Here is a 21,533-nt window from a genome sequence, read left to right on the forward strand (position 1 = left end):
ACACCCACAGACAAAATCACAGCACTGGGAAGGAAGGCGGTGATAGGAGCCCTGTGTTGAGAGGAAGTGCAAAGAGGGGTTGGGAGGTCATGGTGAAGGTCATCTGGTGCACGCAGTCCCACTACTGAGGAGTCCTCAAGCAGCCTGTCAATAGCGCTGTGGTCTTCTAGCTGTAGTCGAGGCATATCTCAAAGTCAGTTTCCCAGGATCCATTCCAATAGTTAGCAGAATTTCCCCCTATGTTTCTAATGTTATCGTATCAGTCATGTGTGAATTTTGGTGTTGAGAATCCTCAGTTTTGACTTACTGGATGATTATTATTTTAGAAAACTTGACCACCCTTTGTGGACTTGTGTTTACAGTGTTCAAGATCCACACTCCGCCCTCGGTGCTTTGTGTCTGTCTATAGCATGCACCGTCCTTCCTCCAGTGCTGTGAATGCCTGTGTGTTCTGTATGTCTGCTGGTAATATTTTTGCATTAGAATGTAAGCTGTTTAGGACAGGAGCTGTGTTTTGCGTACTTGGATTGTTCCAACTCTAGAAGAGAGCTGGATGCTGATGAGCCATTCTGCATGTCTGTCTAGCAGCTGGCCTGCCACCACACTGAGCAAATGGCTGAAGCCGTATGCGGCTCTGTTCTCATGGATAGGGGTAGATATGAGAGGAAGGGGGGAGTCGGGCAGCCCGGGGCCACCGGTCTGAGCAGCAGGAGGGTGCCGTTGCTTTCGGCCAAGATGGGGAAAGGAGCACGTTGAGGCATGGCAGGCCAAGAGTGGGTGTTCAGGACAGGTGTTTTGCCCAGTTTACCTGTGAAGAAATTGAGGCTAATGGATATGAATTCCCCCAAGTGGCCAGCTAGGATTTTGAACTGCCTTTCTGATTGTACAGCTGGGCTGATTCCTCTTTGTGGAACACATTGTGGTTCTCTCCCTGCCCTCAATGTTTCCATCTTATGCCATGTGATGTAGGCCATTCAGAGGACCAGGGGCTGCTTCATGGAAATGGGCAGGGGAGGAGCTGAAGTGCAAATTGGCCAGCAGTCAATATGCAGGCTTCAAGGACTTGGTTAGCTGGATGACCTCACACTCTGCTGGCGAGACAGGCACAGAGCTTCCAAAAGTATACAGAGCCCCACAAATGCTTATTTTCTTCAACCAGTACCTCGAAAATTGTCCTAATGCCATAATTCTAAATATTCAAAAATATATGCAGAAGTGTTGGCATTGGTCAAAATTTTGAAGTCCATCCTAGCAGAAGAAATAATTAAGCAAAGTGAGAGACATATTCTGTTCTTTCTGATGTTTTTTGTTTGTTTGTAACCTGTAATTGACCCTGGAGCAGTAGGGTATGTCACAAGCAAATGACCTCTTTTCTCAGTCTGGGTGTCTGTGTATCAGGTTTTCGTAAAGCTGAGGACACCAGCTCCCTATTTCTTCAAATCACATGATGTCAGCAGGTTAAGAACAGGGATGTGTCATGAAGAGGCAGCCTTTATTGTGGTGTATTTCCTTGAACCCGAATGCTGTGGTTGAATGTGTTCAGGACCCTGGACAGAGGCGCCCCGCCTACCTAGGAAGCTAGCTATTCCTGCATCAGACAGGATGCTTTCTTGTGCAGCAGTTGGTAATTTGACTCCATGTGACTTTTAATAGAAACAGCTAAATTCCTAAAATGGGAAATTTACATTATCAGAGAGGGAGCAGACATTTAATTAACTTCTCTAATTGAGTTTTCTTCTCAGACATGCTCAGTCCTTCCCCAGCCTGCCCAGCCAGTGGAGCCTCCCATGTGAACCAGGATTTCTTTGTCAGTTACTACTTATAAGCACCAAACTTGAGAAATGGTTGTGGCTGATTATGTAAAAATAGAGAAGGCTGGAAAGAAACAGACATCTCTTGAAATGATTTCATTTCTACTTAACAGCCTTGCTCCGAGCACCTTTGCATTTTTCCGAGTATGCTGGATTAATTCAGCTAAAAATCAACTAGAGAACAATTTGATTTTTGATCCTCAAGTGTAAAATACTGACTTGCATTCCCTGATATGTTCCTTCCCAGCATGTTCCCACATTGACTTCCTCAGGCTGTCGGCCTCACTGGACCATAACACGTTCCTGCCTTTCATCCCCTGAGATCAGATCATGGTTTTCAATGCAAGCTGGCCATCCAGCTTGAGGGAAGACTAGAGAGACCTGAGAGGAACAAGGCCGTTCTGGCTGCAGTCATATGTTGTGCTCTGCAGGAGGTGGGGGAGACTGGCACAGCTCCCTCAGAGAAGGATGGAACATTCCGGGGTCTGCCATTCACCCGAAGCATACAGCCAGGTCCTGACACATGGCTGAAGGACCAGACCGTCAGTCCCATGGATCCCCAGGTCCCTTCCTGACCCTCACTCTGATATGCTCCCTGCATCTTGCTAGACTATGATGTTGACTTGATCTTCCTTGTTTGATTGCTTCGTAGCATTTAACACAATGACCATCCCCCCCTTTTTCTCTCTCTCTCTTTTTTCTTTTTAACAGCTTCATTGAGATAAAACTCACATAGCAATACACTTCATTCACTCAAAGCATACAATTCGGGAGTTTTAGTGGATTCACAGGGATGTGCAACCATCACCACAGTCCTCTTTAGAACATTTCCATCACCTCAAAAAAAAAAAAAAAAAAATCCTGCATCCTGATTACTGATCAGCATTTGTGCCACTATTTTTAAGGCTGTCACAGATGTGTAAGGGCTTCACATAAATGAAGATCAATTCCAATACTTTAGTTTTATTTACAGAGACATCGTGGTGCGACTGAACGTGGCCCTGGTAGGAGATGGTTCTCCCCTACATTTTCTCTCCATTCTGGCCCCTCCTATTGTATTCCTTTCCTCCCCACTTTGTAACTCAGTCTAACACTGTGGTGTCTCTTCCTTCCCCCAACACCTGTCATCTTCCTCGAACCCCCATCGTGTCCCTGCTGCCCCTTCTTCTGACACCGTGTACCTCTGTGTGAGCGCCGTGAGCGGCAAAGGGAACCGGACAATATACCAGTCTCTGAAACATCTTCAGAGATTGGGATTCAAGTAAACCTCCTCCTGTTGAAAGCTCCCGTCAAAAGGACTATGAGAAGGGGCGAGGTTTTGAACTTCACTTCACACTCACCTTTTAACAGAGGCCGGGATGTTGTGATTTCCTTGGATGGCAGAGGTGGCCTGTTCTTTATTTACCAGCCCGCACATCTCTCTGAGCTTCAGAAAGAACAGAGCCCTTCTTAAAGATCCAAATGAGCTTTATATGGTTGGCCTTGTCTCGAAGGAAATGTGTTTTAATTCACTGGCTCCTACGTGACCTCATCTTGGGTTTTTAGAAGGTCTTAGCCCTCAACTGATGCCCCCTGCCCCCAACCCAGCATGGACAAATAGCCCTGTCTTTGATCATTTTGTATTCTTTCAATACCCCCCCCCAAAAAAAAGGATTTTTAGGAATATATACTACTTCATACTGCCAAATGAGTAAGGTAGGGAGTATGTGAAAGGACACAGGGAGGGCTGGTGTGCACACACCTGTCCTTCTCCTTTTTCCTGCTTCCTTTGTTTTTGTATAGATGTGTACTTCCTATGAGCATGCATTTGAAGGTTTTTGTATCTATCTTTGATACACTGGAAATTAACAGCCAGCCAGCCCTGGGGACCATTAGCAGCTCCTCTGGTCATGTGAGCAGCTTCCAGCAGCAACTTCTTGATGTCCCCTCTCTCCAAACCAAGCCCACTAAAGAAGAGTGGTGCGAGGTCAAGCTCCCTCCAGTGCCTGGGAAGGGCCTGACCTCTGACCTGGTGGGGACTGAGGATGTGTGCAGGGACGGCCAGCCCAGCCGCCGCTTCAGGAAGAGCAGTACATACGGTTGTGGGGGGCAGGGTGGGGGTCACCACCCCTTTCCAGAGTGGAGCTGAAGGATGCCTCCCCCAGCAGACGCGTTTCCAGAGACTTGGGAGCAGCCGAGCCGTGAGAGCCACATGCGTAGAGCCCTGAGTATTTGAATATCAGCCGGGATATCAAAAACCTATCTACACACCTGGCAGTGAAGGCTCCCGCCAAGGCAAGCTCCCTGCAACAGTTCATCAGAAATGGCCCAGCTAATGATCGGCTGGGCAGATAATCGGAGGAGAGTTAATTGTAAGGTTTCGATATGGCATCTTGTCAGCAGAGATAAGTTGTCACGTTTTCCACTTGAGCTGAAACTAAATGATTGTAAAATAAGTTATGAGTGTCCTTGGGCCTGTCTGCCGGAATGATAGCTAAGAATACATTCCTGGCCATCCGTCTCAAGCAGGCTGCTTGATATTTATGCGAGCGGAATGTTATTTTATTCCCCTCTGGTCATGCTTGTCAGCTCTCCGAGTGAAAAGTGAGGCGCGTCTTTGACTCATACTTCACGTACCGGAGCCTGGAGAGACTGCAGATTGTTATCATTATTGCTCATATTATATATTTTTTGGGGTGTGCTTTGAACATTGATGCCCGATTGGGAAGAACTAATGGCTGACACTGAGCGCACGGGACGGCAGCGGACCAGCCCATGCCGGCTCGGCGTCGCACACTCAGGGGACTCCAAGTCCCTCCGTCAAAGTCGGGTTCGATGTGGAGTAATGAGGCGCTTGCTTTTTTAATTTGGCATGCCTTTCTTCTCTTCGCGCCCGCCCTCCCGTACTTAGCTCTGCCCATGGTCGCCGGCTATCCCAGTGCCCCGTAATTGATACAAAATAAAATGCATTATTTGTATTCAGTCAGGAGGAGCGGATTGCGTCCCGTGGGCTGCGGCTGGAGCTCATTTACTGCGTCTGGGGCTGGGCTTTCCGGGCCTCTTCACTTTGAGGGATACCTTGTCAGGCAAGAGAAGTCGTCGGAAATGGAAAAGCACAGCATGGAAGCCTAGTACATTTTGATTGCTCATATTTTAAACCAGGGGAATTTAAACAACTCCTCTGAAAAGGGGGTTCTCAAGATCTGGAAGCCAGGGGCATTAATACAGCAGCTCAGGACCCAACTAACTACAAATGTAGCTCTCTCTGCCCCACCCACCCCAGCCTCCAGAATAGCCCTGCTGGCCAGAGTCGTGTCTCCTGCCACAGCCCCCCTGACCGGCCCCCAACCAAGGGTCCTGAGGCTCCCTCGAGAGCTGGGTTCCCCTATGCCATAGCAGGCCCCTCCCACAGCCAGACCACCCGGTCCCTGTACATACAGCCCCCTCGCCCCGCCATGCACTCCTGAGCTCTCCCTGCTCCCACTGACTGTGGCCTGGAGCATCTGGTTTTTCCAGATACTTGTGTTCCTGTCCCACTCCGTCCCCCGCCTCAGCCCCTCCACTGTAGAATTCCAGCCTCTAGGTGGCCACAGCGCTGCTGCCTGTGGAAGTAAATTGCTGAGGGGAGGCGTGGGGCAGGGGGGCAGAGGTGTGGGGGCACAGACACACAGACATGGGACCAGGAGGAGACAAGAAAGATGGGCTCCACCTTCACCTGCAGAGTGGCATTGAGAGTCACCGCCCCAGCTCGTCACCTCTAAACCCGGGCAAGGATGGTCCTCTCTGTGGGACCTGGGCCCACTACCTGGTGCACTAGCAATCAGGCAGCAGGTGGGAAGTACTCATGGATTCCAAAGTGTTTTGTGCCCATCGGTTACTTTATTCATTTTCCTTCTTGTCTGAAATAGAATTTATGGGGTTTACAAATGCTGATCCTGCTTTTCTGTTTTCATTATGACAACCCTGTGTCATCTTAAAAGCTTATCTCCTTCCCTCCCTCCAGTGGCCAGGGCTCCTGTGTTCTGTTTGTCCCCAGCCCCACCCCGCCCCAGGGCCTTCTAACTCAGTGGTACCTTGTCTCCCTGTCACCCTCACACACTCATTCTGAGTCCTCATGGCCCAACCAGTTGTCCCAAGTCACATTTCTGTTTCTCAAGGGGACCTACAAGGCCAGCCGGTTAGCCTGCTCCACCGAGGAAGGTGGGCATACAGATGGCGCCTCACCTTACTTCTGTCTGTGTGCAGGGTCACTTGCGTGAGCATACAGTGACCTGCGTGCAGCTGGCGTGCCCACTGCACGCATGAGCCCCCCTTCCCTCTCTGTTCCGATAACATGGCCCCAGAAAAAGTTCTTCATGAAGACATTGAGCAAGAAATTAAATAGGCATTCCTTCACTCATAGAAATCAGCTCTGTGATGCAGGGACTTTGCCCTTTTCTTTTTTTTTTTTTTTTAAGATTTTATTTATTTACTTGACAGACAGAGATCACGAGTAGGCAGAGAGGCAGGCAGAGAGTGAGGGGGAAGCGGTCTCCCGGCTGAGCAGGGAGCCCAATGCGGGGCTCGATCCCAGGACCCCGGGATCATGACCCGAGCCAAAGACAGAGGCTTAACCCACTGAGCCACCCAGGCGCCCCTTTTGCCCTTTTCTTGGTGCTGAACCTCAGGTGCCTGGCCAGAGTTGGCTCATGCAGCACTCCATGCTCATGCAGTGTACGTGGCGTATTTAAGGCTTCCTACTCTCAGTGTGCGTAGACTCATTCACAGAGTTAGAAGCTCACCTTGAAACAGGTCCCGGATGGCTGGAAACTTGTGTGCCCGTATTTTACCAGGAAGTCACCAAGTGCTTCTCTGTTACGCAGCAGAAAGCACCATCCACCTGTGTGAGTGTTCCTCAAAGGGACCTCAACTCCTTATAAAACTTAATGCCACAAATATGCATGCAACTCCCATTTTCATCCCAAATCTGTGCCCGGCTGCATCCTGCTAAAGAGGCTGAAGCAAGTCTCTGCCTCCGTAAGGGTCACATCTTGCCAGGAAGGCGTTCGTCGCCGGGGACACAAACACCTGGGTGGCGGAGCGTTCCACGTAGGGACACCACCTGCCACGTGAGGCAGTGGGACTGGATGCCAGGTAGCCGTGGACAGCAGCTCTCTGAGGGCCTCTCCTCTAGGTTCTAAAACCCACACCTTCCTAGTTTCCCTGTGATCTGACGGGCGTCCAGTCCACTCTGGCTTGTCCACAAAGGTGGGGGCTGTGAGCCGTGTGGGGTGCTGCCAAGACCCACGCAAGCCCACCGCGGCTTGTCCACTGATGGGGCTGTGATAGTGCTGGTGGCCACTGTGAAGGCAGGGCAGCGGCTGGTGGGGCAAGCTTGATGGGAGTGGGATCAGCCTTGACCAGACACAAGCAGCAAAGAGGCTCAGGGGCTCTGCTTTAAAGAGGATCAGAAATCAGGTGGTGGCTGGGCAAGGGCACAGGGTCACGGAGGTTTTTGTTAGAAACAGGAGGCAGTGCAGTGATACAGCACGTTTGATGCAGGACAGAGAGGGTATGAAAGACTGGGGCAAAGTCACTCCAGGAGCAAAATGGGCTGGGAGCCAGCTCCCAGAGCGAGGAGGCCCCCGATCTATGAGAACCAGGGACAGGAAGGAGGATGCTCTCTTCTGATTGCTGCTTTTTTGGTTTGGTTGGGTTTTTTTGTTTGTTTTGTTTTGTTTCTGTCTTCAGCAAAATGAAAGGTGATGTCTTTATGGGGGATGGAGTGAGGTGTGGGGCATTTGGGGAGAATGGAGGGGGTGTGATACAGCCTATTGGAGAGCGGGAAGCAGCTTTACTCCGGGAATGTAATAGATGGAAGGGTAGGCCAGTGGTCCAGCCCCAGTGGGAATGAGGGTGTCCCTCCAGCAGGGCCTGAGCGTAGGCGCCAAGCAGGTGGGGGTGGAAGTTAGCAGTCAAGTTGGATGAGTGATCAGGAAGGGTAGAGGGCGAAGAGTGCTGCTGGATTAACCCTCAGAGTGTGGGTCCTGGTGTAAGTGACCTGGGAGACAAAAAAATGAGACCCAGTGAAGCTGGCTTCCTGTGGCGGGCCTGAGTCAGGACCATGAGGGCCAGAGGGAAGGAGGGAGCTTATCGAGCGAGGCAGAGGCCTAAGAGGCCAGGATGCTGAAGTGAGCACCTAGGAGGAGCTGGATGTTGTCACTCCTGAGTGAGGGTGGGGTGAGCTGCTGCTAAAACAGGGAGCGAAGAAGGAGCAGATGCCAGGGGTCAGTGGGTGTGAGCAGTCTTGGCGGGATGGGGGGATTGCTTCACGGGATGGGGCTGGAGGGGGAGTGGTCTGCAAGCAGTGCCTAGTGAGGAAGGACACCTGCCCCCACCTGTGTGCTTCCTGGGAGTGGGACGCCAATGCCATCACCTGGGTGGGGGGGCCAACTCAAAGCAGGTAAAGCAAGTGTTCCAAGAGGTTCATTGTCGTGAGGGGGTTCACACGGACAGACCAGGAGACTGAGCCGGTGACGAGGAACAGAGCAATTCAGATCCTGCGGGTCTCTCCCTGTTGCCGTTTTAGACCAGTCAGTTTTTAGTGGTGGGAGCTGTCCTGTGTGTCCTGGGACATTTTTTAGCATCTCTGGCTTCTACCTGCTCTATGTCCATACACCTCCACCTTGTCTCAGTCTGATAACCAGAAACATCTGTGGACATGACCAGGTGTCCCTGGGCAGGGGTTTCCAGTTGGAAGCCAGTGGCGCAGTGGAACGCTGGAGCCACAGGTGGAAGGATGTGCTGGTGTGGAAGGTGCCCATGGAAAAGAAGGCTGGAGAGACTGCTCAGGGTCCCTCGGGGGAAGGCAGGTGTCACTGCTGCCCCAGGATGCCCCTCAGCCACTTCCTTCAGGTGAATCAGAGATTTCTCCCTGAATTACAAATATTCCAAGATGCCCAGAAAACTTGGGAATGAAATCACCAAGTCCCTGTTAGTGACTTTAGGAACAGTTTTCTGCACCTGGAATGGAGGGAGATTCCTGGACACCAACACACGTCATTTTGTTCCCCAGGAGGGCGAATTATTACTAGTATTTCAGGGAGTTGAAGTGACCTTCCAGGTGGATCCTAAATTAGGCTGTTGGAGAATTGCTTTGTGTGTGTGTAGACTAAACAGGGTAGCTCATTAAGGAGAGAAAACATGAAGTGGATTTCCCTTTACTATTCAAAAATTGTCAAAAATGTGTGTCAGTGGGGCAGCTGTGTAGGCCTCCAGTGAGGTGTTTGACAAGAGCATTCAGCACTTTTCTTCTTGGGTGAGTCCGAGGATCTGTGAGCGGGACACGCACGACATGATGTCCTCCGGTCTTGTTGCGCCAGTGTTCACCAGTGCTTCCAGCTCAGTATTGCTGCGTCTGCAAGCTGGGGCTTTGTTTGGACTCCTCCCAGGTTAATGTCTTCCCTGGTGACATGTAGGTGGAGGTACCAGGTTGTGTGCTCAGCACGAGTGGGCAAGGCAGTGAAGGATCTGCCTTCAGATCCTTCCAGGTGAAGGATCACCGAGGTGCAGGGGGATGTGCCAGCCACGTGATGCACCAGGACTCCTTGGCCGTTGCATTCAAGGCCGTGTGCTGTTACAGGGCAGGCAGAGGGAAAGAGTCTCCGAAGGGACTAGAGGGCGCAGACATAGAGCCACCCCATGTGGTGGCAGCTGTTACTTGACCACATGTGAGTCAAGTGTATGTTCTTAACATCTTGCAAAGAAACATGGGTGCGTGCCTTTAGAAAGAAGTACCAGGTGATGGGAGGGACCTGGGGAAGCTTGCTGGGAATGGTGCCCACACTCCATGCTCAGCATCAAACAGGGAAAGGGCATCTACAGCTGCGCTGGGGGACAGGCATGCTGGTTAGAGCCAGACAACTGGCAGACCTCCGAGTGCAGGAATGAGAAGCATTCATCTGGGAGAGAGCATTACAGCTGTAGAGTGACCAAAGAATTAGGATGCACAGTTGGGAATGAAAGTGGTGCGTTGAATTGAGTGGTTGCCCAAGGGGCAGAGTGAAGGAGCAAAAGGCCAGCCCTGCCATCGCAGAGGCCAGTCGTCCTTGCCCGTTCTCCTCATCTGCCTCCGTGGTGAGGCTTCAGCTCCTCAAGGGTAGGGATGGGGGAACGGTCATTGGGACATTGGGACAATTCCATTGCCTGTCAATGTGCCTGACACAGGGTAGGTCCCGAAGAGTCAAGAGAATCAAAAATTGGCAGGTCTGCTATGGGGAGAGAGACGCATGCTGTTTTTCACTAATAATAAACCCATGCTGCAGTTGTACATGACATTGAGGGTGGAAGTGAGCTAATTGGGACTCCCTCTCCCCTGTGTGCGTGCACAGAGGCCGAGCCACCCCCAGGACACCTTCGTATGCGTCCACAGACATCTTGATTTCTCTCCTAATGGATCAGGGTAATTATGGGACGAGAAAAATAAACTAGTAAAAAGCATGGACTTCTCACTTTGCTTTTCCAGAACCCCAGCCATGCAAAGTGGAGGATTTTAAATTCATAGCCTACAGTGATCCAGAAACAAAGTATTTTTTTTTTTTTAAATGGGAGGTGGTACGTTAGAGGAAACAGCCCCATGAACTTTTAATACTGCATGCTTTGGGGCCTCCAGTCCAGTGAGCTCGCCTAACAAAGTACTTGTGGGACCTGGTAGGATAGTGGAGGAACGTTGCTTTCGTATTTTTGCGAAGCTGGCTTTATAAGTGTTAACTTTTGCATTCTTTTGCCTTTTCTGGTCCCATGGCAGACACAGGGCTGGGCGACTCCGTGTGCTCCAGCCCAAGTATCTCCAGCACCACCAGCCCCAAGCTCGACCCGCCCCCCTCCCCTCACGCGAACAGAAAGAAGCACCGAAGGAAGAAAAGTACCAGCAACTTCAAAGCTGACGGGCTCTCCGGCACCGCTGAAGGTAAGGTTTCCCGGGGAGCTCAGGGTGAGAGTCTGCATTCCTGGAAATTAGTTTTTATTTCTAAAACTGGGGGGAGGTCCCATACCCTTTGGACCACACATGCACAGCAATGCTGGTCACCACACGTGCATTCTGTGTGCCAGGCTGCCCCAGAGGGCCCTTGGAGCTGCCTTGTCACTGACTGAGTCTCGAGATCATTCCACCAGATCAACTCTCTTCCCCTCTGGCAGTCATCATCTGGTAGACGGTAAACCTGGTTTCCCTGTCACCCGCCTGGTCAGGTTCTGGGTCTGGCCCAGCCTCTGCACCCTGTACTCCAACTGGGAGGGGCGCCATATTATTTTATTCTAACAAAGACAGTTCCCTTTCCTACTCCAGAAGTGTTTTCTAGTATTGGCTGGTCTTAATTCTTATAAGACGGCTACTCCAATCCTGGCTTTCAGCAACACATTATGATAAATGCTTCTTCTATGAGTGTCTGTCCATTCTTTTTGTTTTGTGGGCTCTATTAATATTCCAGTTTTCACAGTTTGTCATGGTTTGTCTTGGTTTTCCTTTTACTTGTTGAGCCCTTAGTTTTTATTCTCAGTGATGGCCAGATGTGCTCTTTCTGAAGTCACTCCTTCAGATGGATTTACATTTTTTTATTTCACAGATGCAAAGTGGAGATGCGCATGTGTACACACACACACATACACCCCACGTTATGAGAGTGAAATTAATGCAGTTGTAGTCAATAAGCTGAAGGAATATGTCAAAGGAAGATAAAAATTTTGTAGCGTCATTGTTTAACATGAATTGTTGTCTGCGACACCATCAATAGTAAGAGTCTGTTTTCGACACGCATTCCACACAGGCGTTGGAAATACTTTTATAACTTTATATGCTTTCTCTTCCTCTGTTTCTGCTATGCTTTTCCCGAATCCTCTACTTGATTGTTCAGAACTACAATTTGCAGTGTTGGAAAAGTGCCTTCTTCCCTCCTAGTATCCAGCCATGAGCCTGGAAGCCCACAATGCATACATTAGCAAGGAAGGAATGGAGTTGATGGTGTGTGCAGGGGGTTTGTTGTTCATGTGATTCTGTGAGTTGAGTTGTGGCATGTTTCACGCATCTGAGAACTTGGAGTTCAAAGTTTCCAGTGGCTTGCCAGGGTTCTCATGGTGGCGAGCAGGAAAGAGTCTGAGAGCACTTCTTCTTCACATCTCTTACCCTGTTGCCTCCCATAGGCTGCCTGTTAACAAGTTTAGCCAGTAAAAACTGATTTTCTCCCATTATGATAAATAAGGATGATTCTATTATATCAGGAATGGTGAAAAATAATGATTATGGATCGCAGCACCCACCTAGACATTTCTGACCTTCCCAGTTGAAAGGAATGAGCTACAGATGCCCAGCATTGCTGAGACTTTCAAACACCTCTTTAACAGAGAGCATCCGGTTGTAGAGGTACACTGGTGGCCATGCCCTACCCGAACGGGAGGTTGGGGGTAAAACCAGGAAGAAGCCTGGAGCCTCATCAGTCTGGGTGACATTCACCCCATGTACCCCAGGGGAGAGGAAGGTTTGCTGTAGGAAAAGGCCTCCTATCCATGTCACAGATAACCATCTTACTGGGTATATCGTGTTTCTGTTGGACAACTTTTTTCAGAAACACCACTTGGTAGAAACTGATGATCAGGTCCACCTGTAAGTACATTACACCATTACACATATTTTACACTTTCTGCTTATATCCTACCCACCTCCTGACGGAGTGACAACTGTGTCAGTAAGATACAGCCTTCAGGTAAATCAGTGGTTGCGTGTTTAATAGGACCGCGGCTTCAAACCAGCATCCCGGTCAGCCAGGCATGACTCAAGAGAGGTTTGAGATGTGTCCGTGAGTTTGGTGGACACCTGAGAAGCTCCCAGCCCATTTCCTGAGTTACTGGGATCGTATCCTATGCTGAGCAATAGTGTATAATAAGGCTGAGACAGATCCTCAACGTAAAAACATCCTTGGACCCTTTCATTAAAGGGCCTAACTGCTGCGGTGTGACGCAGACAGAAAGACGGACTCCCAGTCACCATAGAAACACCCAGATTAGAAATCACCACAGTATCTCAAGCATGGATGATGAGTAATGGTTGACGTGTGTTCAGAAATTCAACACCAGTGATCAGAAGGGAAGCTGCCCCTCACTTCCTAGTTCACAGATTATTGTGTCTGTAATACCAACGTCATGACATCTTTCCAGTAGGAAATAAGGCAACAGATTCTCTATAAAAAGAAAAAAAGAAAAGGTATCATTTTTCCTAGGAAATGTTATATACAAGATGGTAAATGAGTCATTTTTGTGAGAGGCACTATATTTCATTATTTCTAAAGTACACTTTCTTTTTTCATGTTTTAACATCTCTGAAGTCATAAGGCAACCTACAATTGAGAATTGAGGTCATTTTAGATTTAATGATACAAAATATTTTGTAATAGTCTTAACAGCTATTAGCTCCTTTAAGTAAAGAGCGTAAACTGTCTAAACATCTGTTCTTGAAATTAAAGCTAGTTGTATATGTTTTATTTTTAGAGGATATTGTTCAATTTTAATTATAAGAAAATATTTGTTTCTCTTTCCTGTTCTATATGTTCATCAACCAGTTCTATGACTGGTTGTTTCCACTGTATTCTTTGTTGACTGACCTCAGTGAAAAGTTGAAATTGTGGATATCAAACATTCTCTACAAGGTGTTTGAAAATTAGTTGAGTTATATCGTTTTTGACATAACCTGCTGGAACAAATGACTAGATTCAAACGTCTTCAGAGTATAAGACAAATAAAATTCCATTGAAAGCTACTTTAGTCAGGGTCCTGGGAGAAAACATAGCACCCTCAAGCTGGGTCATTGAGGGGAGTTTACCATGGGACTGTCTGCAGAGGTGTGGGAAGAGCTATGGGATGGTGCAGAGCCCCAGGAGTGTAACAGGCAACATTATCAGGACCCAGACAGAGAGCTGTTTGGGCAAGGTTAGGAGCTATGACCTTCAACAGAGGGACCTATTTCGTCTGTGGTGACCCGGAGGGTAAGGGACCCAGGGGGACCGCCCTAACTTCATTGCCTTCCCTGATTCTGCCTCACCCCTTCTTTGACTAAATCCTAGCAGAAGCCAAAGGGCACCAGCCACATGCGTCCACCTCCAAGGCAAAGACGGCAAGAAGGTAGAGATGAAGCAGCAGAAGCAAGGCGGTGCTCATGCCTTTGACCGTGTCTCTGAGAAATCCCTGGAGAAGTCTGTGCCTCTGACCCTTGACTAAGTGCACTGGGCCAGAAGCCCCGCAAGAGGGCAGAGGTGTGTGCTAGCCACCGTTGTTTTCTGGGTGCCTGGCCCGAGCCCAGCTGAGGGGCATGGTCAGAGCTTCCTGAGTGTACCTCCGAACCATTCCTCAGCCAGGTGCTCCACACAGGAGCCCTAGACGCTCAGCCAAGCACCAAGATTCTGGTGCCAGGTATTTCTTACCTTGGTGCCATGTTTGTCCAGAAAGTACGAGCTAACAGTATAACATTCTCAGGATCTGCGCTGCTGCAAAAGCCAGAAACACTGTCCACATGGGGGCTCTTGGTGCACCTGACAGAAATAAGGGCATCCCAGCCATCGAGTTTCTCGCTGGACCAGCATTCACAGTTATTGCCCTAGTTCTCTGACGCTGCAGAGCGGTGGTAAACTCTACACTCGACGGAAGAATGCGCTATGACCTAACTTAAGCTGAGTAGTCATCTGCTTATATATATAACTTAAAATGAATGGAGTGAATCTAGTAAATTATAGAAGCAGAGACTATGTTCTTTATACGTATAACATAAAATAATTCCTTAATTTTATAAACATTTTGAGTTCTGACGTCCTAACTTGATCAGGTGTGTGCATTTATGTGTGAGCGCTGGAGGTGTTTGGATGATCAGGCCAGTCACTGGACTTAACTAGAACTATTAGTATCACTTGCAGAGTCAAAAACTAGGGGCGCCTGGGTGGCTCAGTTGGTTAAGCAGCCAACTCTTGATTGCAGCTCAGGTCATGATCTGAGAGTCCTCGGATCGAGCCCTGAGTTGGGCTCTACGATTAGTGGGGAGTCTGCTTCAGAATTCTCTCTCTCCCTCTCCCCCCACTTGCTTGCATATTCTCTCTCTCTCTGTCTAAAATAAAGAAAGAACCTGTAGGGGGTGGGAAAAAAGAGTCAGAAATTTAAAATAATCCAACCCCATCCTTGTGCTATACAGGAGGTGTGAGGTACAAGCTGGGGCCGTGAGCTCTGACTTTGTGAGAGTGACCTCATGTATCGTTGAAAGCAGAGTGCCCCAACAAGGTAATGGATGCCTTGTTGCTCCCAGGACTCAGATCTGAGGCTGCTAACTTTGGGCAAAAGTAGACACTTTCTCACTGAGTTTAACTTTGAGAAGAACAAGACTCATAGAAGCCAACGTCTTCTAGCCGTACCATAAAAAAGGTACAGGTGGTCATTACGTTTTTAAAAAAAAGAAATTAGCATATCCCATTTCTACTTGTACTCCTACTTAATAGACCCTTGAGAACATTGGATATTAAAATATTGGTGATCTTGATTTTAAATTGGATTTGATTTGTTCAGGATGAATTGCTTTTAGGAAAATGTCATATGTTCAGATCTGGGCTCTGTACTCTATGATGATGATAGACCAGTGAAGATCAATTCAGATGGGGGCAAGAAGCACAGGCATGGGAACTGAAGCCCATGACGTGGAGGGAATCTTTGAAATACCTAGAAGAGCTGTAGGGAAGGACAGGAGGAGCCTGGGGGCATGTGAACTTGCCTGTCCTAGGTGGCCCAGGTGGGTTTCTTCGGGACCAATGGGTGGACGCTTCAAGGAGATGGGTTTTGGTTCAGATATTAGAAGACAAACTTTGTAAGAGGCAGGACACCTTGCCCCCTGTGGTGGCCACAACACTGGCTGGAGGGGAGTTGGGCTCTGGAAGGGTGCTGACACTTAGGGCCCTGGATTTGTTTCCAGAACCTAGTTGAAGGGTGTGTGCCTGGAAACCCCTGGGCAGTGGGAACAATGCAGGTCTTTCAGGACTTGCCGTGTTTTGGCATTGTCTCTGAATTGCCATACTCTCTGGGCATCTTCTTACTCAGGGTCCAGTAGTGAGCTTACCACTGCAGAAATGAAACAAAGAGCCCTGCATTCTCTGTGGTCCTAACTCTGGTGGTTCTCGTTAGTTCGACAACATTCATGCAAGTTTGCATCGAGTGTTAATTTCCCTGTTTCCCCAGTGAAAAGGTGGAAGTAGAGAGAGGTTAAGTGGCTTTCTTGTCCAGGGTCAGGTTGCTGGTAGGTGACAGAACTTTCTCTTGATTCTCTGCCTCAAACTCTTTCCACCAGGCAAAAAGCAAGTCTTTGAGGTATGTGGAGCGGCTTTTGAATCTAGGAGTGGGGCAGACAGAGTAGCTTCCTTGATATTTCTCAGATTCTATGTAAAGATACTGACTTTTATATGGATCATAACATCTAGAAGTTGTGTAGCAAAGATCTTTCTTTAAAAATGCAGAGCCAGTCTGGATTTACCGAGTCTTATTATAGGAGAGGGTATGCAGAAATCCTGTTGTGTCCCCCCCCGACCCCCCGCCACCTTGGGTTCACAGTGCTTTGTTCCAAAGGTCTCAGAAGGGAATTTGTTTTATCCTTCTCATTCTGATCCCTTCGTTGTTCACTCTGGGTCTTTATAAAACCATCGAATGGTTGATCCTGGATGGATATTGAAATATTATCTTGTGGAGGAAAGTCACAAACGGCCTCTCTCCATTAGGATAAGAGAAAAAGAAAAGAATTGCCCAACCCAGCTGCACTCAGTAAGCAATCAGAGGCAAGGGCTCAGCCTGTTTCCAAATTCCATTAAGTCCAAGTTGCAGAGATCAGCCTGGATGGAGCTTTCCTCCCCTTTCACCCCGAAGAACCTGACATGGCACATCATTTTATCCTCTCAAGTATCAAGCATCCTGCACAAAGGAAGGACCACTCGTTTGGCTCCAGGGGAGACACGAGAAATTAAGACTCTGCTTCTCTCTCCCCCGAGGGGCTGTTAGAGCCTTAACTTGGAGCCGAGACATACACAAGAGACGACCTCCATTTACACCTTAAAACACCAGCGCTGGGGACTGAATTTGGCGAAAATGGAGTTTCGTCTTCACCTTCACTTAGCTCTGACTAACACAACAGTGGTTGCTATGCCCAATCAGTTAGTGAATCTTTTACCTCAGGAAAAAAATGTTTTATACATGAGGTGAGGTTTGGGAAGGTAGTCTGGCGAGGAAATAACCACGCACATGCATCGTCCAGTCTTGTTCCTGCACTTAGGGTTACAAGAAGGCGAGACCTGGGGGCATTGAAGCTCCATTCCTTGGTGTCCATTGGGTTGTGTTGACTGTCATGCAGTTTGGGCATCACTGGGTCATTGGGGGATTTTCCATATGAAGACTGGGCGGGGCGGGGGGCAGTTTGTTTTGTTTGTTATGGAAGTGTCATACCACCATGATGTTGTTGTCCTTCCTCTCTCCTTGGCCATAGCCGACACACCAGGTAACACGCCGTGTTGCTCATGATGACGTATGAGGCCAGCATGGGGTCAGGGCCAAGGAACTGCCTTCACGATTTGTTTCCTGTGTGGTTTTCTCATTTAATTTCATATTTGGAGGTGGCTAGAGAGGGAGGGGGGAAGGTTTATGAAGCCCATGCAGGCATTACTAGCACACATCACCTTGGATTCCCTCCTTTTAATCTTCAAGAACATTCCAGCAGCATCCCTCGGGTCTGCTCCTTGTTCTAATTTTGGCAGCTGCCTTGCATCAAAAGAGAAGAAACAAGAAACCTCCATAATCACCAGCCATGTTTTGTAACAATAAGGACTTCATAATTGAACTCCCTCGTTATTAAACTAGTGTATCTGAATCTTTGAGCAGTTAATCAGAGTGAATTGGAAAACCAGTAATTCAAGCTTTTCCTGGAAGATATTCCTCGAGTATAGCCACTCAGAGAAGGGAGCCAGGGGGGCTGGGTTTCTTCACCCTTGATCTGGAAGTCAGAGGAGACACCACATTTTCAGATGGACTCACTACTCCCCACCAACCAGGTCTTTTTTCCAAAGCGAGTTCTCAGGTCGTAACCCCAGCTCCCATGAGAACAGACTTGCTGGATTTGTGCAGCTCAGGGTTTACTCTAGATGTGGACATGATAGATGGGGCACCGTGGACTCCAAAGCTGTCCTGCAGGGTCCCATCCTCCCAGCGTGCTTGAGCTGCAGGCGCCCACAGCTCCTTTGTGGGAATCGGCAGGTCAGAAATAAACAAAGATGAGTCGACCACAGCAGGAGGAGCCAGAACAGAGGCTCCCAGTCATGAGGCACCGACAACAACAGAAGGGTTTTTGATATTATCTTTTTTTCAAGTACACACAAACTAGAGAGTTAGATTGAGTTCCCTGGAAGTGCATTGGTCACCTGCTTGGCTGTCACAGTGACAGAGGCAACCCCTGCCTTCAGGATGCCCACCATCTGGTGCAGTGCCCACATCCGTAAACAGGCTGCGGCCACCGAGCAAGGCCCCTCAGGCCCTTGGGGTCCCCACAGGAGGCTCTGCAGAGGAGGTGAGCTGCTCGTTCGTGGCCTGTTACGTGGAGAAGGAACTCTCTGGTGCTGTAGAAAGTCAGGGGGAGTACAAAAAGGGAATGGTGGTAATCTTGTTCTAAGGCAGCTTGGGGGCCCCACGGTCTCCTGCCGTCCATGAGCAGGCATGGGCTCACCTGTGAGAAATGTGGACTCCTTTGAAGGTGCCTTTCCCAAAGGACAGGGATGGAACAGACCTCAATGGCCCTTGTTTTCCCTCAAGTTAGGGGTACTGTTCTGCAGTGGGGCTTGGTTGGCAAGAGCTGCCCACAGCTTCCAGGGTTCATTGATAGACTGTGAGGCGGCACGTTTCCTCCTGGAATGCTGCCTCATCTGGGACACTGAGTCACCTGAAGTTTATCCCTCAGAGTCCTTTTCTTGACGTTTTCAGAAAGTCAAAGCTGTCAGGATCCTCGGTTATTGCTTAACTCTGCGACGATACAGAGGACCCCCCGCCCCCCGCTGTGAGTGTTGTGCTTGACCAGGGCCCCTGAGCTGGGAGGGGCAAAGCCAGTGCCATTCCGCTGGGGCCTTCCTGGCGGTTCAGCTTGCTTGGCCACTTTTTATACTTCTACTTTGCTACATGACTTTTGTTACAAAAAGTACCAGAGGCAAATTGACACTGTAAGGCTCAGAAGAAACGTGATGTTGTGTCTGAATCTGCCTCAGCCTCACAGGGGCCTCAGATGCTTCTACCTGGGTGGTTCCAGGGCAGACTGGCCCCTGGGAGGTTCTAGCCGAGGATGCCGCAGCTCCCTTGCAGCGCTGGCAGGCATGAAACACGCAGGTCGAGGGGCCTTCATTCCTAAGGATGTAAAACAACATAATAAAGATGGTAACCGGATGCAGAACTGGGTCTGTGTAGAAACAACTTGATAAATGGGAAGTAAAATCAAATCCGCATACACCTTATGTCTCAGGCAGCTGGGGCCGTGACAGACCCACAGATGGGCAGTTTAGATGGTGGAAATCCATTTCTCCCAGTTCCTCGGGCTGCAAGTGCAAGAGCAGGGCGAGGTCTGTCTGGTTCTCAGCAAAGATTAGATTCCCAGCTTGCAGAAGCCGCCCTCCCACATGTCCACATGGCCTTTCCTACATGTGCTCGCTCCCTCTTCTTGTGAAGCCACTAAGTGCACCATGAGGGCCCCGCCCTCTCCGCACCAACCCTGCTATCTCCATCTCCAGCACCATAGGCTTCAATGGATGAATTTTGGAAGGACATAAACATTAAGGCCATACAACCTGGTGAATTCCTGTTTCTGTGGGCTGCACTGTGCCCTCCTGTGCCACTGAAGAAAGAAGACACTCTGTGGACTCAATCACAAAAACCAAGCCTGTTCTCCCCACATCTTCCTCCCCAGGGCCTTAGGTCCCTTGCTAGGATATGTCATGAAGCGTAAGGGAAGGAAGCCAGGATTGATTCAGTGCCCACTCTTGAATGTGTGCCCTCATTGCAGCCTGTAGACAACATGGTGGTCTTCGGGGAGTGGGTAGGGGAGCAGGTTGTCTCCCGTTTTCACAGGTGAAGGACAAGATTCAGTGAGGTAATTGGCCAAGATCTGCAGATGATGTGAATCTGAGGTCTGCCTCTGGCCTCCAGACCTCGTGCTGTCCACCTGCACTGTCCACCTGGCAAGGACCTCAGAGGCTTGGCGTGAGGAGGAGCGCAAGGCAGGGCCATGCCTGCCACTCCCCACTATGGCCTTTTAAGAACTCAGAAGCAGCGGGGTGCCTGGTGGCTCAGTTGGTTAAGCCTGACTCTTGGTTTTGGCTCAGGTCGAGAGCTTAGGGTCCTGGGATCAAGCCCTGCGTTGGGCTCTGCATTCACTGGAGGGGGGGGGTCGGCTTCCCCCCACCCCCACTCATTCTGCCCCTCCTCCTACTCGTGTGCATACACTTTCTCTAAAATAAAAAATAAATCTTTAAAAAAACTCAGAAGCAGTGATTCCTTTGCCACTCTTGACCTCAGCATCTTTCCTCAGGACTCCTGTGGTGGCACAGCTTCTTGGCAAACACTCTCTCATGTGTGCATGCACACTCTGGTACCTTCCAGGGAAATTTGGGAGTCACTGCTTCAGCCACTCTGCAAATAGTTGGAACATGCTGGACTCGAAGACAGGCTGTCTCCTGTCTGTGACAAGGGGAGATCAGTCTTGAAACTTTCTAAAACTTAGGGATGTTTAACTCCCTAACGGACACAACAAATCCCTGTTTTTATGTTCCTTCTGAAGATGATACCTTTTGGGGGGGGATAAGGGGAGTGACACAGTTTGAAGATGGAGGGCAGAGAGAAACCCTAGACGAAGCCCCCCCCACTGTTTGCTTGAACCCCACCTTGCTGGATTCAGGTATTCACCAGATGTCTGCCTCACGTGCTTGTGGGGTGATCGCGGCACGCTCCTGTGTCGTTGGGTCATGTTAGAGAGGCTCCAGAGCAGGTGTGATCTTGAGGTAAACTATTGCCTGAAGAAGCTTTGCCAGTGCCCTTCTGCTTTCCAGTGGCATCCCTTTCCATCGGAGCCATGAGTTAGGCTCCAGGCTCCAAGCCCAGGGTGTCATCACCCATGAAAGAGGGAGGCTCCATGAGCCCCACTGCAGGCATCGCCACTCACACACACACAACTTACCAAGGGCTTCCTTTGTACTCAGGACATGGAGGAAATTGGCCATATGTCTGTGGGGTAATGGGCTCGGCTGCAATATGAAAATCTCTCAAATGGTTAAATTCAATGACATTACATCAGAGTTCATGAAGAGCGACAGCTGCACACAGTTTAATTCTATTTAATTTTTTTAAGGGGGAAAAAGCAAAAGGGAAAATGTTTTAGTTTCTCTTAAGCTGATTTCTCTCTGCTTTTGCCTTAAAAGTGCCTTTCTAGTTGCCACACAGTGATGTGATCATTATCTGCCACCTCGTCGCCTTGCCGTCCCTGCGCACAGGAAAATACAAAAAGAGAGAGAGAGGGAGACCAGGGGAGCTTGTGAAGTATGACTTCCTATCCCAAGACTCATTGCCTGCGATTCGTAGCGCTTGACAGTAATGATCTTATTACAGTACTCTGGACCTTGAAGAGATTTCATGAGGAGAGAGAAAGGACAGGCCTCCGTGTAATCAAGTGGTGCT

The 21,533-nt window shown here is 49.2% G+C and overlaps 1 protein-coding gene across 8 annotated transcripts in view; it reads left to right on the forward strand.

The window, feature by feature from the left end:
* The window catches only part of AGAP1 (ArfGAP with GTPase domain, ankyrin repeat and PH domain 1), a 505,060-nt gene that overhangs the window by 374,260 nt on the left and 109,267 nt on the right, over positions 1–21,533 (forward strand). For all 8 annotated transcript variants that reach the window (XM_032857552.1, XM_032857553.1, XM_032857555.1 and 5 more), the window contains one exon: positions 10,576–10,737. In XM_032857552.1, the coding sequence (XP_032713443.1) occupies positions 10,576–10,737 (162 nt within the window). The remainder of the gene's footprint in view (positions 1–10,575; positions 10,738–21,533) is intronic.

Source organism: Lontra canadensis, unplaced genomic scaffold, assembly GCF_010015895.1.
Source record: "Lontra canadensis isolate GAN:19392208 unplaced genomic scaffold, GSC_riverotter_1.0 scaffold13, whole genome shotgun sequence".
Taxonomy (NCBI): Eukaryota; Metazoa; Chordata; class Mammalia; order Carnivora; family Mustelidae; genus Lontra; species Lontra canadensis.